At 31.3% G+C, this 13,418-nt stretch overlaps 1 protein-coding gene across 1 annotated transcript in view; it reads left to right on the top strand.

Moving 5' to 3' along the window:
• CSMD3 (CUB and Sushi multiple domains 3) overlaps positions 1-13,418 on the top strand; it is a 1,093,095-nt gene that overhangs the window by 587,394 nt on the left and 492,283 nt on the right. The window contains exon 13 of the mRNA XM_033126920.1: positions 2,899-3,011. Within this exon, the coding sequence (XP_032982811.1) occupies positions 2,899-3,011 (113 nt within the window). The remainder of the gene's footprint in view (positions 1-2,898; positions 3,012-13,418) is intronic.

Here is a 13,418-nt window from a genome sequence, read left to right as displayed (position 1 = left end):
TCAAAATAAAACTCCTGCAAACCCAGTTAAGTCCCCAAAATGTAGAAAATAATGAAGTGGTTTTAATACTAAATAAGTGTTAAGTATATCACAGGCAATCTGCTAAGAAGATTGCAAAGAGAGAAATAACCCTCTCAATTTTATATAGCCAGACAGATACAACCCATAATATGCATGTTAATTTCCCTTATCAAAAGGAGAAATAAAACTTCTGTTTTTATGACAGGCAAGAAGTTACATCATGGAGCTATGTGTCTAGGCTTAAACTCCCACAGAAACAGGGAGACACCGTGACATCCTCCTGGACGGTCACATTTCAAAGAATTGGCCCCAAGACTCCCAAGCAAAACATTAATGGCAAGCAAAATTGGCAAAAGGTCTATTTACCTTAAAAGATTTCCATACATTTAAAAAAAAGTGATATAATAATTTATAATTTCAAGTTTACTAAAGGAAATGCTAAAAAGAAGAGGGAATTTTTCTTCCCCTTCTAACATCAGGAAAATTTTTATTTTCATTTTTGTTTTTTGGATTTATATTTACCTTTTCACCACAAATGAGTTGTGAACTAGGTAGAATCGTGGCCAATAACAGAACAAGTTATCAAGGGAACAATTTAAACTGTATGTGTTAGCTGTTCTTTATGAACTGACCAAATTACCATACTAGAGGTCGGTAAAAGTTCTGACTGAGATAGGTATATGAGGATGTAATAAAGAGCAATAGCTAAATCTTCCCGTGAGAACATCTTTTAATGTTCACTGTGAGATATATAATCAGCGTATTTGATATAGTGTATCTGATGCACATCCTATAGTTTTAATCTCTCATGGCCATTTCATAATGGATTTATTTTACTTTTTTGTCTCTAACTTGAGTCCTCACTCTTTCACATAAATCTGTTTCTCTACTGTAGCTTAAAAAAACTAGTGCTTACGAACTCAACAATGTGGAAATTAAAAGTTTACCTGCCACAACGTTTAGTTGCAAGATGTTTTCAAATGTCAGTGTGTGTGTATAGATATATTTTGCCATGTATAATGCACATCCACGTTTTTGTCCCAAACCCTCAGGGGAAAAAAAAACTTTTGTTTTAATTTTTTAATTTAAATTTTTATTTGTTTACATTTAGGTACTTGTTTTATGTATTATAAAGGAATTTTAGCATTTCTTTTTTAACATATTACGGTACAAGAAATTTTATGTAACAAATAATTAGAAAACACGACAACAGATACAAGGTACAAGAAATTTTAGGAGCACGGGTAACATATTTACGATATTTACACATATTTACACATCATAGAAGGCTCAGAAATCTTTGTCGTTACAAATTCATCATAAGTTCAACAAAACCGATTATCGTATTCCAGGGTATTATTTTGCATACAGATATTGTTATTGATTTCTAGAGTTACACTTTTAACTTATAAGCATACATAAAATAATTAAAAACATTTATATAGATATAGAATTAGTAATATCCTTGGATAATGCGCATCCTTATTTTTCTCTCACAAATTTGAGTGAAAAGGTGTGCATTGTACATGGCAAAATATGGTACATATAGATATACACATACATTAAAAAGGAGAGTGTATGTGTGTGTATCTTTTATAGTATAACAATTTTAAATTTTATTTGGGAGGAAAAATAAATATAATCTAAAAATCCATAGTATTTTAGGTATCTTCATGTCACATTATTCACAGCTTTTCTCAATATTGTGCGTAATCCCGTAATTAAATCATGATATTTAACTGTTTTGTTTGGTTTGGTAGATTCCAATAAATTCTGTGTAACACTGGACACTAGTGACATAGCTGCATTGCTCAGGCAGTCCACTAATGATGTTTTACAATATTGGTGGCTGACTAGTAAGCAGGACATTTTGCTGCCAGTCACAAAGATATGGTCATCCACGTTGCCCTCTGCTGGGGTAATTATAGTATAGCCTCCATCCAAGAGACATGCTCACTTATGGTACCCTTTTGATTCTGAACGGAAAGTTTCTGTAAAGTCCTGATGTAAAATAATCCCCATGGTTTTAGCAATAAAGCAGATAATCACCGAAAGGAACTTATTCTCTTAAAAACCTATATTTTGGTATGTCATTTACTATATGGATGTTTTACTTAGAGGTGAGTCTAGTGTTCTCCTCTTTCTGTTCTTGACAGACGTTTCCCCCTAAATCTTATTTACTCATTAGCTTCCCTCCTGTATGTGGCCCCTGGCTTTGGTTCAAATATGTGACTACATTATTAACGACACACGAAACATGAAGTAATTTCCCTTGTTACAGTTATAAAATTAAATATTGCTGAATTAAATTTTTAATGCCTAGATTCAGTGATACCATGTCAAATTAGCAGCGTGTTCTTTAAAAATAAAAATATTTACAGTAGAACATACAGAATGTAGCTAGCCTGATATGACTACTGTAAAGGGTTATGTTGTAGTCCTTGCCATTTTATTATTATGCACAGTGCTTAAATATATTTCACAATATTTCTTTAGAATAGAGTTCTATGAAACTTGAAAGGTTTAAATGAAATGCGTTCCTGGTGTTTAAAAATACTTAAATATTTTTATAGATCCTCTTTTTCTGTTCAGTTCAAAAGAAGTGTAAGATTCTCTGGTGGTCTAAATTTTAGTATGTTGCCTCGGAGATATGAAACATCTAACCTAGTTAAACCCATAAAATGGTATTTGTTTATAATAAACCTTGATCTCTAAATTGTGTTGTTTGTTCTGTTACATCAACACCAAGTCTTGTAAGTTTATCTGACAGTTGTTTTTTTCTGGCCAAGAAAGTATTGAGAAACATGTCTGTCTCAATTTGCCTGCAGAGAGTGTTTTAATAGCCCATTTCTCCCTTCTTTGTCCTTCTCTTTTTAGGCTGACTGGAAGCTTTGTGCCAGACTTGATAGTGAGCATGAGTAGTCAAATGTGGCTGCACCTTCAAACAGATGAAAGTGTCGGATCTGTTGGCTTCAAGGTTAACTACAAAGGTAATGATGAATTGCTACTTTGAGAAATATGTTATCTTAATACCACCAGAGAATTACTTTTAAATTCTAGTTTAATTGCATCTACAAAGTAAGTTCCCCAGAACATAAGTAAAAATACATTACAAAAAAAATGCTTTCCTCTTTAAATGAACTACAAATGTGTGTTTTACTTTCCTTTACATAAAATAGTCTTTTTTTTTCTTTGACATGTGTCTATTCTGCATACCTCATCTCTCCCCCAGTCTACTATACTATCCATATACTTTGCTCACACCGGACTCCTAGGCTTTCCCAGAATAGACAATGCAATTTTACATACATTATACTGGTTGCCTGGCAAAAAATATATCCTAATTATTACATACTTAAATACAAAGTAAAGAACGTAATTTCGCAGGGTATTCAGGGTACTTTTTTTTTGGTAATCTGTGATTCTTTCAGATCCAGTATGTAGTCTTAGTGATCAGATTATCAACTCTTATGTAAATCATAGACCACAAATGTGTGAAATTACTTCTGCGCATCCCAGTGTTGATTAATGACTGATGATTAATTATAGGTTTATAACAAACTCTTTTGTTCTATTTCCATTTATAAGAGATAAATGCAAGCGCTTATAATGGATATCTTTGACACATGATGAACCTTGATTAACGTTAGAAACAATGGATATATAACACAATGTACATATTAGAAATTCTAATTCAGAATTTTGACTGAAAAATATGTAAATGTTAATAAATTCAATTAAAATCCATGCTTTAAAAGATGAAAATGTAAAAGAGACCATCAGAACATTATGTTACTTGAATTTATTATTTCTATTGTGGTAAAAATCATTATTCTCTAGTTTATTAATTAAACAAGAGCTGCACAAAATTCTCTTACTCGCATAATAATAATTTTTAATCAGAGTTTCCTTTTTCAAACATTGGCTTGCCCTGCTTTTGTATCTGGACACGTGGAAATGAATGCATGATGTTGTCAGGGAGACAGGACATGTGCATTTTGTGTTGTTAACTTGTGACTAAATCTGGTACTGTATTAATATGAACAGTTCATGAATTCCGTATAAATGTCAGTTTAAAAAAAGAAAAAGGGTAGCATGAGTGTAATTCAAAATATATGTCCCCTCCATTTAAAATCCATATCTTTCCCCAGTAAATAAGGTTACAACATTTAAAGAATTTTCAGCTTATTTTTGAAGTATCTACATCTTGATTTTTTTTCTTCTTTGTTATTTAATACTGGCATACTTATTATATTCCTCTTGGTTTTATTATTTTCTTCACCCTATGGAGGTCACCTGTCAGAAAACCTGTAGTTGTTTAAACCTTAGGAACTATATTAATCATTAGTGACAATGCTTTAGCGAAGAACACAGTTAAATCTCATGGATAGTTTGGAGTAGCAGGATAGTTCTCTTGATATTTACAGAGCTCTTCACTCCAACTGCACTTGAAGAGCTGGAAGTACATTGTAACATAGCACAAATATTAGCATTATTTTGTTTTCTTTTTGCTCAGTTTTCAATAAGAGTAATTTGAAAAATACTTCCTAAGGATCTGCTTATGTGCCAGCTACTGAGTGAGTTGTTGAATATAGAAAGAACAGTCACATATCATCTCTCTCAGGAAGATCATAATATAGTGACAGAGAAAAATATACCCAACTATTCATATACAAATATCCACAAAGCTGAGATATTTGACTCCAACCCAGAAGAGGCATAATGAATAATGCCCTTATTCTTCTTCCTCCCTTCAATTTGCTCTCTTCAAATCTGACCTCCACACTTGCTAATGGTGATCTCTGAGCAGCAAAGAGATAATCATATTACAATCTTACTTTCAATGTTTCCATAACTTTTCATTGCCTAGAGATAAAGTCCAAAACCTCCCTAGATCTTATCTTTCAGCTTTCTCTACCCTTTTTATGTTTTTCCTTATAATCCAATTTTATCAAATTATCCATAATTCTCTGAATCCAGCAAGTTGTTTCACACCTCTCCTTCTCTGGACATTTAGTAAATTCCATCTGGATCCCTATTCTAATTTTAATTCAGCATCACATCACATCCTTCAAGACAAAGTTCAAACATTTCTTCTTCTCTGAAGCTTTCCTCAATCCACCCATCACAAAAGAACACTTCCTCTGTTTTATAAAAACGTGCCCCATATATATACTATTATATATATACTATATATATATATATACATATATATATATATATATGTATATATATATATATATATATATATATATATATATACACTATTATATAACCAGGTGGCAATATTTCATAATCATCTTTATTTTCCCAGTAACAAACCCTTGCTATGTCATTGTTTCTTCAATAAACATGAGCAAATGACATGACCTATATAATATAATGAAATGCAGGGTAAAATATGTCCTCAAACGTTTAGTTTGCCATGTTTTTTTTTTTTTCTCCTGCTGTGAAAATCATATGTCTGCATTTTCCATAATGTAAAACCTGAGCTCAAAGTTGAAGCAGGGTTCAATTTGAGAAGTTTCAAATTTTGATATGCAGATAGCTTCAGCAACTTTGCCTACTAAAAATAATTTTCATAATTACCATGCACTCTGTTAAGTAGTGTGTTGGTTCTAAATGAAACACCTGCTAAAAAAAACTTCCCAGATTTGATGTAAACATATCTTTTTGTCATCGGTAGGTTTTTCATGACATAGCATTAAATATAGCTCTCCTGTAAATTAAACATATATTTTATTGTATATCTTCTCATTTTTTTAAAAAAAATTGTAAAGTAGTAACTAAATAATGTAATTTAGACTTCGGTTTTCACATTATACATATTTTAATTCTTAAATTAAAATCCTTAGGCAATTGCTAATTGCCTAAGGCAGTGTTTTTGAAATTTGATTTTAAAGCAAATAAGATTTCAAATGAATTCTCCTGTTAGATACTTAAAATAGAAAAAGATCATAGCAGGAGTGCTCTAATGTAATGAGCTTGGGAAAGAAGTTTGTCACCCCCTCATTGGTCAGATGGCCCTGATTCCCTCCAAATGTAGGATAAACCCTAGTGTTCCAAAAAACATAATTTGAAAATGTTTGAAGACCATGTTATTGACTGAGAGACCTAAAATTAATCTGTGAATATGAAATGATTCATAATTGTCTAACTTGTCATTATCTATAGAAATTCAGTCTTAATCTTCAGAATCATTAATGCTTTTTTTTTTCTATAGAGTTGGGATAGTACCTGAATTAAAATATAAAAAGGCAACAAGTTGCAAATCAAGAAATGTTTTTATTATAAATGCAATTTATTCTTATTCAATTAGAATTCATCTAATGTTTATTATGTACCTGACAGTGTGCTAATTACTATATGTAATTGCAGAAATGAATAAAATGACACCAGACTCTTGAGAAGTTTAATGATATTCTTTACTTGTTAAAACCAGTAATGTCCATGTTAGGTATAACAAGTCATAGCTATCCCAATTCACAGATTTATAAATTTGCCAAAATCATGATTTAAGATATGACATTAGGCATTCCTCCTAAAGAGGAAAAATAACCTAGCCATCCATCTTGTCCCATTGCCCTTAAAGACATTAATTCTGTTTGCTTGTTTTTATACTGTCATCTTTTCAAATGCATAATAACGAGAAAGGAAGTAAAAAGAAGATTTTTTTTTCCCTAATGGAAACATTAACACCCATTAACAGTGTACTAATTTTTGGATATATTTTCATTTTCATCTTAGAAAACCAAAGAATAATTAATTTAAAAGAATAATTAGTAATTACTGAGAGTCTTGTGTATTACAGTCATTTTGTCTACATTAACTTATTATGTCTCATTAGAACACTAAGAGGTAACAATGATTTTACTCACTTTTACAGATCAGAAAGCTGACGAGGATGTAAGCATCATGCTGATAGGAAATTTGGTCTGTTTTGCTCACTGTTGTATGCCCATTACCTAGCACCATGACTAATACCTAGTAAGCATTCAATAAGTATTCGTGGAATGTTTGAATGAACATAGTGTCAGATCTGCAGAGTCTAGATGTACTTCTAAGTTTGTTGACTTCATTCTGCTCTCCATTATGCAATTTTACATCATAGGTAGAATTCTGAGGTTTGGGGAAGCAGAAAGTTCAAAGTCAATAGACAAGCTGGAAAGCTAATCAGTGTTAAAAGCATGAAGGCTTTAAATAACTGAGCTCCCGTTGTCTCATCAGCCACACAAAAAAGTAGTGTGCATATATGCATGTGTTTGTACACACACACACACAGACACACACAAACACGTACACACAGCACCTGATTTCAAATGTACATTTTTATTTCCATATGTTGCTTGATATTCTTTAGTAATATTTAGGAAGAAAGCTTAAAATCCATACCAGAGGCATATGAAGAAAAATCTCTAACCTTTCTATAGCTTTAAAAGTGATAATATCTCCTGTTTTTAGAAATCAGACATTGCAATTGCTTGATTGATTTTCAGTTGTGTGACAGTGTACATTTTTAACAACGTAGTATTAATAGAAAGCGCTTAATGAGTGGTTATATACTATTGTAAACACACAGATCCTCTCATTTAATTAGCTACAACACACCTACCAGATAGGTAACAAGATGATCACTATATGGATGAAGTAATTGTGGCACAGCAAGTTAGGTAATTTGTTCAAGGTCATATGGCTAGTATGTAGCAAAATTAAGATGTTACTCTGAATTCTATGCCTTTAGACAGCTGCCTTTTATAAACTTTATATTATTTCCATAAATAGTATAGCTTAAACTTACCATAAAGTTAAATTTATTTCAATACTTAAGTATTGAAATAGCTGTCAACTAAACATGGCTAGAGTTTAAAATTTTGATGAAGCCATCTGTTTTTATGAGATGACCTAAATTTTTGAAATGGAACATTTTCATGGAAGATGATTATTTACTTAAATATTGAAAATTAATAATTTTTTATGGTTTAAAGCGAACTCAGAGTCCCTTTCCTTCATTGTAGAACTCAGAAATAGAAATTCCATCATTTGATAAAATGCAAGTCTTTAGTAATTAGGACTTATGCCAGCAATAAGATAGATCGATACCAAAGACTTGGAAATTAAACAATTATTTACAAGTGTTTGACCCAAATTCAAGTTCAAATTTAATTATAAACCTTAACTTCGCCAAAATTCTTATTTAATAAGGAAGGTATAGTTTTTACATATCAAATAATATTTTGGAAGTTTGATTAAAACATTTTGTCGACAATCTCTGATGATATTTTAAATAATAATTGGTACCTCAAAAATCTTAACTTAGACAAATTAGGCATGTAGTTTTTATGGTTTTATATTTTTGTAAAGCACATGGTTCTTCCTTCCTTTTTCTAACTCTTTTCTCTGTTTGTCCCTCTCCTTTCTTTTCATCCTTTACCTTTATTTTTATGGGATATAATACTTGACATATTACTATCAACTCCTTTCCATTTATCAATGTATCGTGACTGTCTTTCAGTCAATTCATGTAGATAGGTGGCATTCTTCAAAATGACTATACAAGTCTACAAAATGTACACATGATAATTCAACATGAATTAATAGTCACTTAGATCATCGCCTTCATTATGATGTTACAATGTTGAAATAAATATTCTTGTACATGTATTCATACATTTTTTTTCCTTTTTTATAATGAGAAACTCTAAAAAAGGTATGGACATTTAAATAGGCAATGTATCCTGAATAGTTATTTTCCACACTTTATATTGCTATTCTCCCAGAAGTATAAAACTGAGGCATTTCCCTACAACCTAAAACAATGCTACTAATTGTTTAGGTTTTTGCCTCTCTGATATGTTCTGAGTGCACTATCATGGTATGTAATAGCTACAGGGTTGTTGATCATCTTTTAATAGACTTAATAACCACCTGGATTTTATCCTCTTGGAAATTTTTTCAGCTTCATGCTTTTTGGAAGACGTTATTGCCACAATATACCTGGTTTTCTTCTAATTATGGGCAAACAGAAAATTATGCTTTCGTGTCCTCTTGAAGTAAAATATGGCCATATGACTACTAAAATGTAAATAAAAGTGACTGGAGTCAGTCCCAGGCCGATGCATTGAATTACTGATGTTCTCTTTCAAAATGAACAATGAAACCATATCTTCCAGGTGGCATAGCTACAAAATAATATTGCTCCTTTCAGCCAATAAGAAACTGTGGAGAACAGAGGTCCTCACCCTACCCCATTTCCCCAACTATATTCCACAAACAGTATGAGCAGAAATAAACCTGCGTTTCATTAGGCCTGTAGGATTTCAGGGTTAATTTCCTATCCCAGCATAACCTGGTATCTACTGACTGAAACCAACGTATTATAACAGTCTACTCTTAGGTTGTCTTTTTGCTCTTATCAAATTCTAGGCACTTTTGGCATATATGGAGTATTAACACTTAGTTTGTCATATACTTTGCAAATATTTTCTTTCTATTTTGGTTCTACGAGGTCTCCATACCAAGTTGTTTTTGTTTTTGTTTTTCTAATCAGATTTATAATTCCTTTTATTTATGGCATCTGGACTTATGTATGCATTGTGCATTGTGCATCCTTTAAAAAGTTCATCATTGTGTTTTTTTTTGTTTGTTTTTTGTATATTTCAAACTTGAATCCACCTAGAATTTATTTATATAGTATGTTGACTGGATGTTTTCTACTAGAGTAACAATCATTTGCCAAAAACATTATTAATTAGATTATTTGCCCACAGAATTGAAATGTCACATTTATTGCATAATAAGTTTTTAGATGCACTTAACTGTTTTTATCTTCCCAAACCATACTGTTTCAATTTCACTAGTTTTGAGGTTTTATTTTTAAAATATGTTGTGAGCAAAACTCCCTGCTACTCTTCTGGTATCTCAGAATTTTCATGACAACTTTTTTTTTATGTGTAAACAGACTTGATTTACTGAAATGACAGACTAATAATTTAATTTGGAAACTAAAATATATTTGTCTCTGTCTGTTTATTTATTTATTTATTTATTTATTTATTTATTTATTAAATTTGATGGCATTGGTTAGTAGACTATGTACATTTCAAGTGTACAATTCTATAACACATAATCTATATATCACATTTTGTACTCACCACCGAGAGTCAGTTCTCCTTCCATCACCATGTATTTGTCCCCCTTTTACTCTCTTCTACCATCCCTCACTCCTTACCCTCTGGTAACCACTAAACTATTGTGTGTGTCTATGAGTTTTTGTTTCTTTGTTTGTCTTGTTCGTTTGTTGCTTTCAGTTTTATATCCCACATATGAGTGAAGTCATATGGTTCTTGACTTTTTCTGTCTCATTTTGCTTAACATAATAATCTCAACATCCATCCATGTTGTCACAAATAGCAGTGTTTCGTCTTATTGCTGAGTAGTATTCCATTGTGTATATATACCGTATCTTTTTTATCCAATCATTTGTCAAAAGATACTTTGGTTGTTTCCCTGTCCTGGCCACCATAAATAAAGCTACAATGAACTTTGGAGTACATATATCTTTACGGATAAATGTTTTCAGTTCTTTGAGGTATATTCCTAGGAGAGAGGTGGCTGGGTCATACTATGATTCTGTTTGTAATTTTTGTATACTTAATTTCCACCTGTTTGTAAAATAATACTTGAATTATATTAAAAATCTCTGTAATTTTCATTAGAATTGCATTAATTTTGTATCTTGCTTTGGGCATTATTAATATTCTTATGTAATGTTTTCTTTTCAAGTCTTTTGTCTTCTTACATTTAAATTTTATTTATTTTTAATATAGTTTCTTTATCATACACAATAGCTTTATTCTTAAGTGTTTCCTACTTTTTTGTATATTGCAATAGGATATTTATTTTTCTATTTCCATTTATAATTGATTATAAAGAACTATTATGATGATATATTAATTGTTATTATTACATATCTAACTATTACAAAGTATGATTTCTGCATATCTGTATAGTATTTGGCCACATCATTTACTGTTCTTATTTATTTTAATTCTTTTATAATTAGGCATTATAATAATTGGAAATGCATTAATTAGCAATCTGTGGAAAACCCAATTAATGTTGTCTTAAACAAGGGTTTATTGTTCTTACATGATGTGTCTGGAGAAGACTACATGCTAATATTGGATGCTTCCCTGACATTGTCATCTGAGACTCAGTGCTTCCTTTCATTCACTCCACTTTTCTTAGCATATTTGTCTTTATCCACAAAATTGTAACACCACTATTGCCAGATGTCTATTGTAGGAGAATTGGAACTACCAAAACCCTACTAAATTATAGTGATGAGAGCTGGCATCTATCTGGTTCTTCTCTTGATACCGATGGCTTTATTATTTTAACATTTAGCATGGTGTTTGACACAGATATGTGGCATAGTTTTTATCAAGTCTAGGGATTTTCTTCTCAGTCCTATTGTATTCTGAATTTTTATTAGGAATGGGCTGTTGAAGTCAAACATTTTTTCTGCATTCTTTGACACAATCACATATTTAACTACATCAATCCTTTAACTATATTCATAGATCTCCCAATGCTCGGAAGAACTGCCATCCGTGCAATGAAACCTGAACATGATGCATCGTCTTTTTAATACACTTTTGGATTCAACGTACTAATAATTTTATTATAATTTTGCATGCAGTAAAATGTGTGAATTGGACTACAGTTTCTTTTTATGCTACTTTCATAAAATTTGGGTTTTAGGATTATTGCAGTTTCACAGAATGATTTAGGAAGGTTGTCAATGCTCTGGAATAGTATGAATAACATAAGTTGTATGTCTTTGAGAGTAAGAAAGAACCTAGCAATTTGGTCATTTTTACTTAAAGTTAAATACTTATCTTTTTTTTTTCCCCCCTACTGCTGTAAGTCTCTTCAAATCCCTTCTTGGATTAATGTTGGTCATTTATATTTTGTTATAAAATTTTCTTGGTTATAGATAATAATTTTCAAATATATTGACACTGCATATATATTTTATTTAAAAAAACATTTTTCTAAAAAATAATCTTATCCAGATAATTTATGTATAGAGAATATTTATTCCAAAGACTATGTTTTTTTCTCTCTCTCTTTGCGGGCATCTGCTTTCTTGCCGACTCAGCAATCCTTCCATTTTCTTCTAGTATCTGAACTATCCTAGGCTTTGATGAACCTTATCTCTTACAATTCTCTATGGCTCTGTAGGTTTGGGCTGAACTAATCAGAATTCCCTTTGATATCATTATCAGTCCAGGATCTGGGACAATTGATATAGATTCTGAGTGAAAGAACATCTTTTCTGAGGTTGTAAACTCTAAGGGTCATTTAACTTGGTGCTACTGGGGGCGACTTTTTGTTACCTTATGTCAATAACTTGCCAGAAGATACAAGGCAGAACCACCAGATAGAATAAAATGAATGAAAAAACAGTATTGTGGACATAATTGAAACTCCTAAATGCCTGAAGGGAACACTATACCTTGGTTTTCCAATTGTATGAGGCTATACATTTCTTCTTGTTTAAGCCACGGGGAGTTCAGTTTCTGTCACTTATAACTAAAGGGTCCCTGATTAACACCATTGGCCTCTCTTTGCAGTTTAATTCTTTTAACGTAGAAAAAAAGGGAACATCTATATTATAGTTCACTGTTTTCAGAATCAGATATATTTTGTTCTTTATTTTTAAAATGTGTTAGCTTGGAAGAACACTATAGATGGGTCCAAGGGAGAATATGTACTCATAGAAGGGAACAGTTATATTTGAATAAGTAATATTCAATATGTTCTTTGCTTTTTCTCAGGAAAAGAAACAGAAATAATAGGACTTTGCAATTACCTTCTACTAACATTATACATCCTATTAGGCAAAATTCTTTATTAATCTTAGCACCTGTGCTTCAATGCCATTATTTATGACCTAAGTTGTGATCCTGGTTTGTTTGGTCCTCAAATTATATTATGAGATTGATTGAGATGTTTTGAAAGTCGTATCAATTCCTTGGTCCTTTCATGACTAATTACGGCACTAATCTTGCTTAGTTATCATTGAAATCATTTTGTGGGAATAATGGAAAACATTGTATAAAATGTTTTGATTGTATTTTCTACTTTAAGCTTTATGTTAGGAATAGTTCAGAAATAGACCCACATTTTCAACAAAGATCCTGAGGAGTTCAATAGGGAAAGTTTTTGTTTGTTTTGTTTTATTTTTTTAATAAACAGTACTGAAACAGTTGGATAGCCATGTGCAAAAAAAGAAAAACCTCAACTCTTACCTTCCACAATATATAAAAATTAACTTGAAATGGATTATAGACCTAAATATAAGAGCTAAAACTATAAAAATTTTGGAAAAT

Source organism: Rhinolophus ferrumequinum, chromosome 14 (assembly GCF_004115265.2).
Source record: "Rhinolophus ferrumequinum isolate MPI-CBG mRhiFer1 chromosome 14, mRhiFer1_v1.p, whole genome shotgun sequence".
Classification (NCBI taxonomy): domain Eukaryota; kingdom Metazoa; phylum Chordata; class Mammalia; order Chiroptera; family Rhinolophidae; genus Rhinolophus; species Rhinolophus ferrumequinum.
Note: the sequence above shows the minus strand (reverse complement) of the source record. Positions and strands in the feature narration are given on the sequence as shown.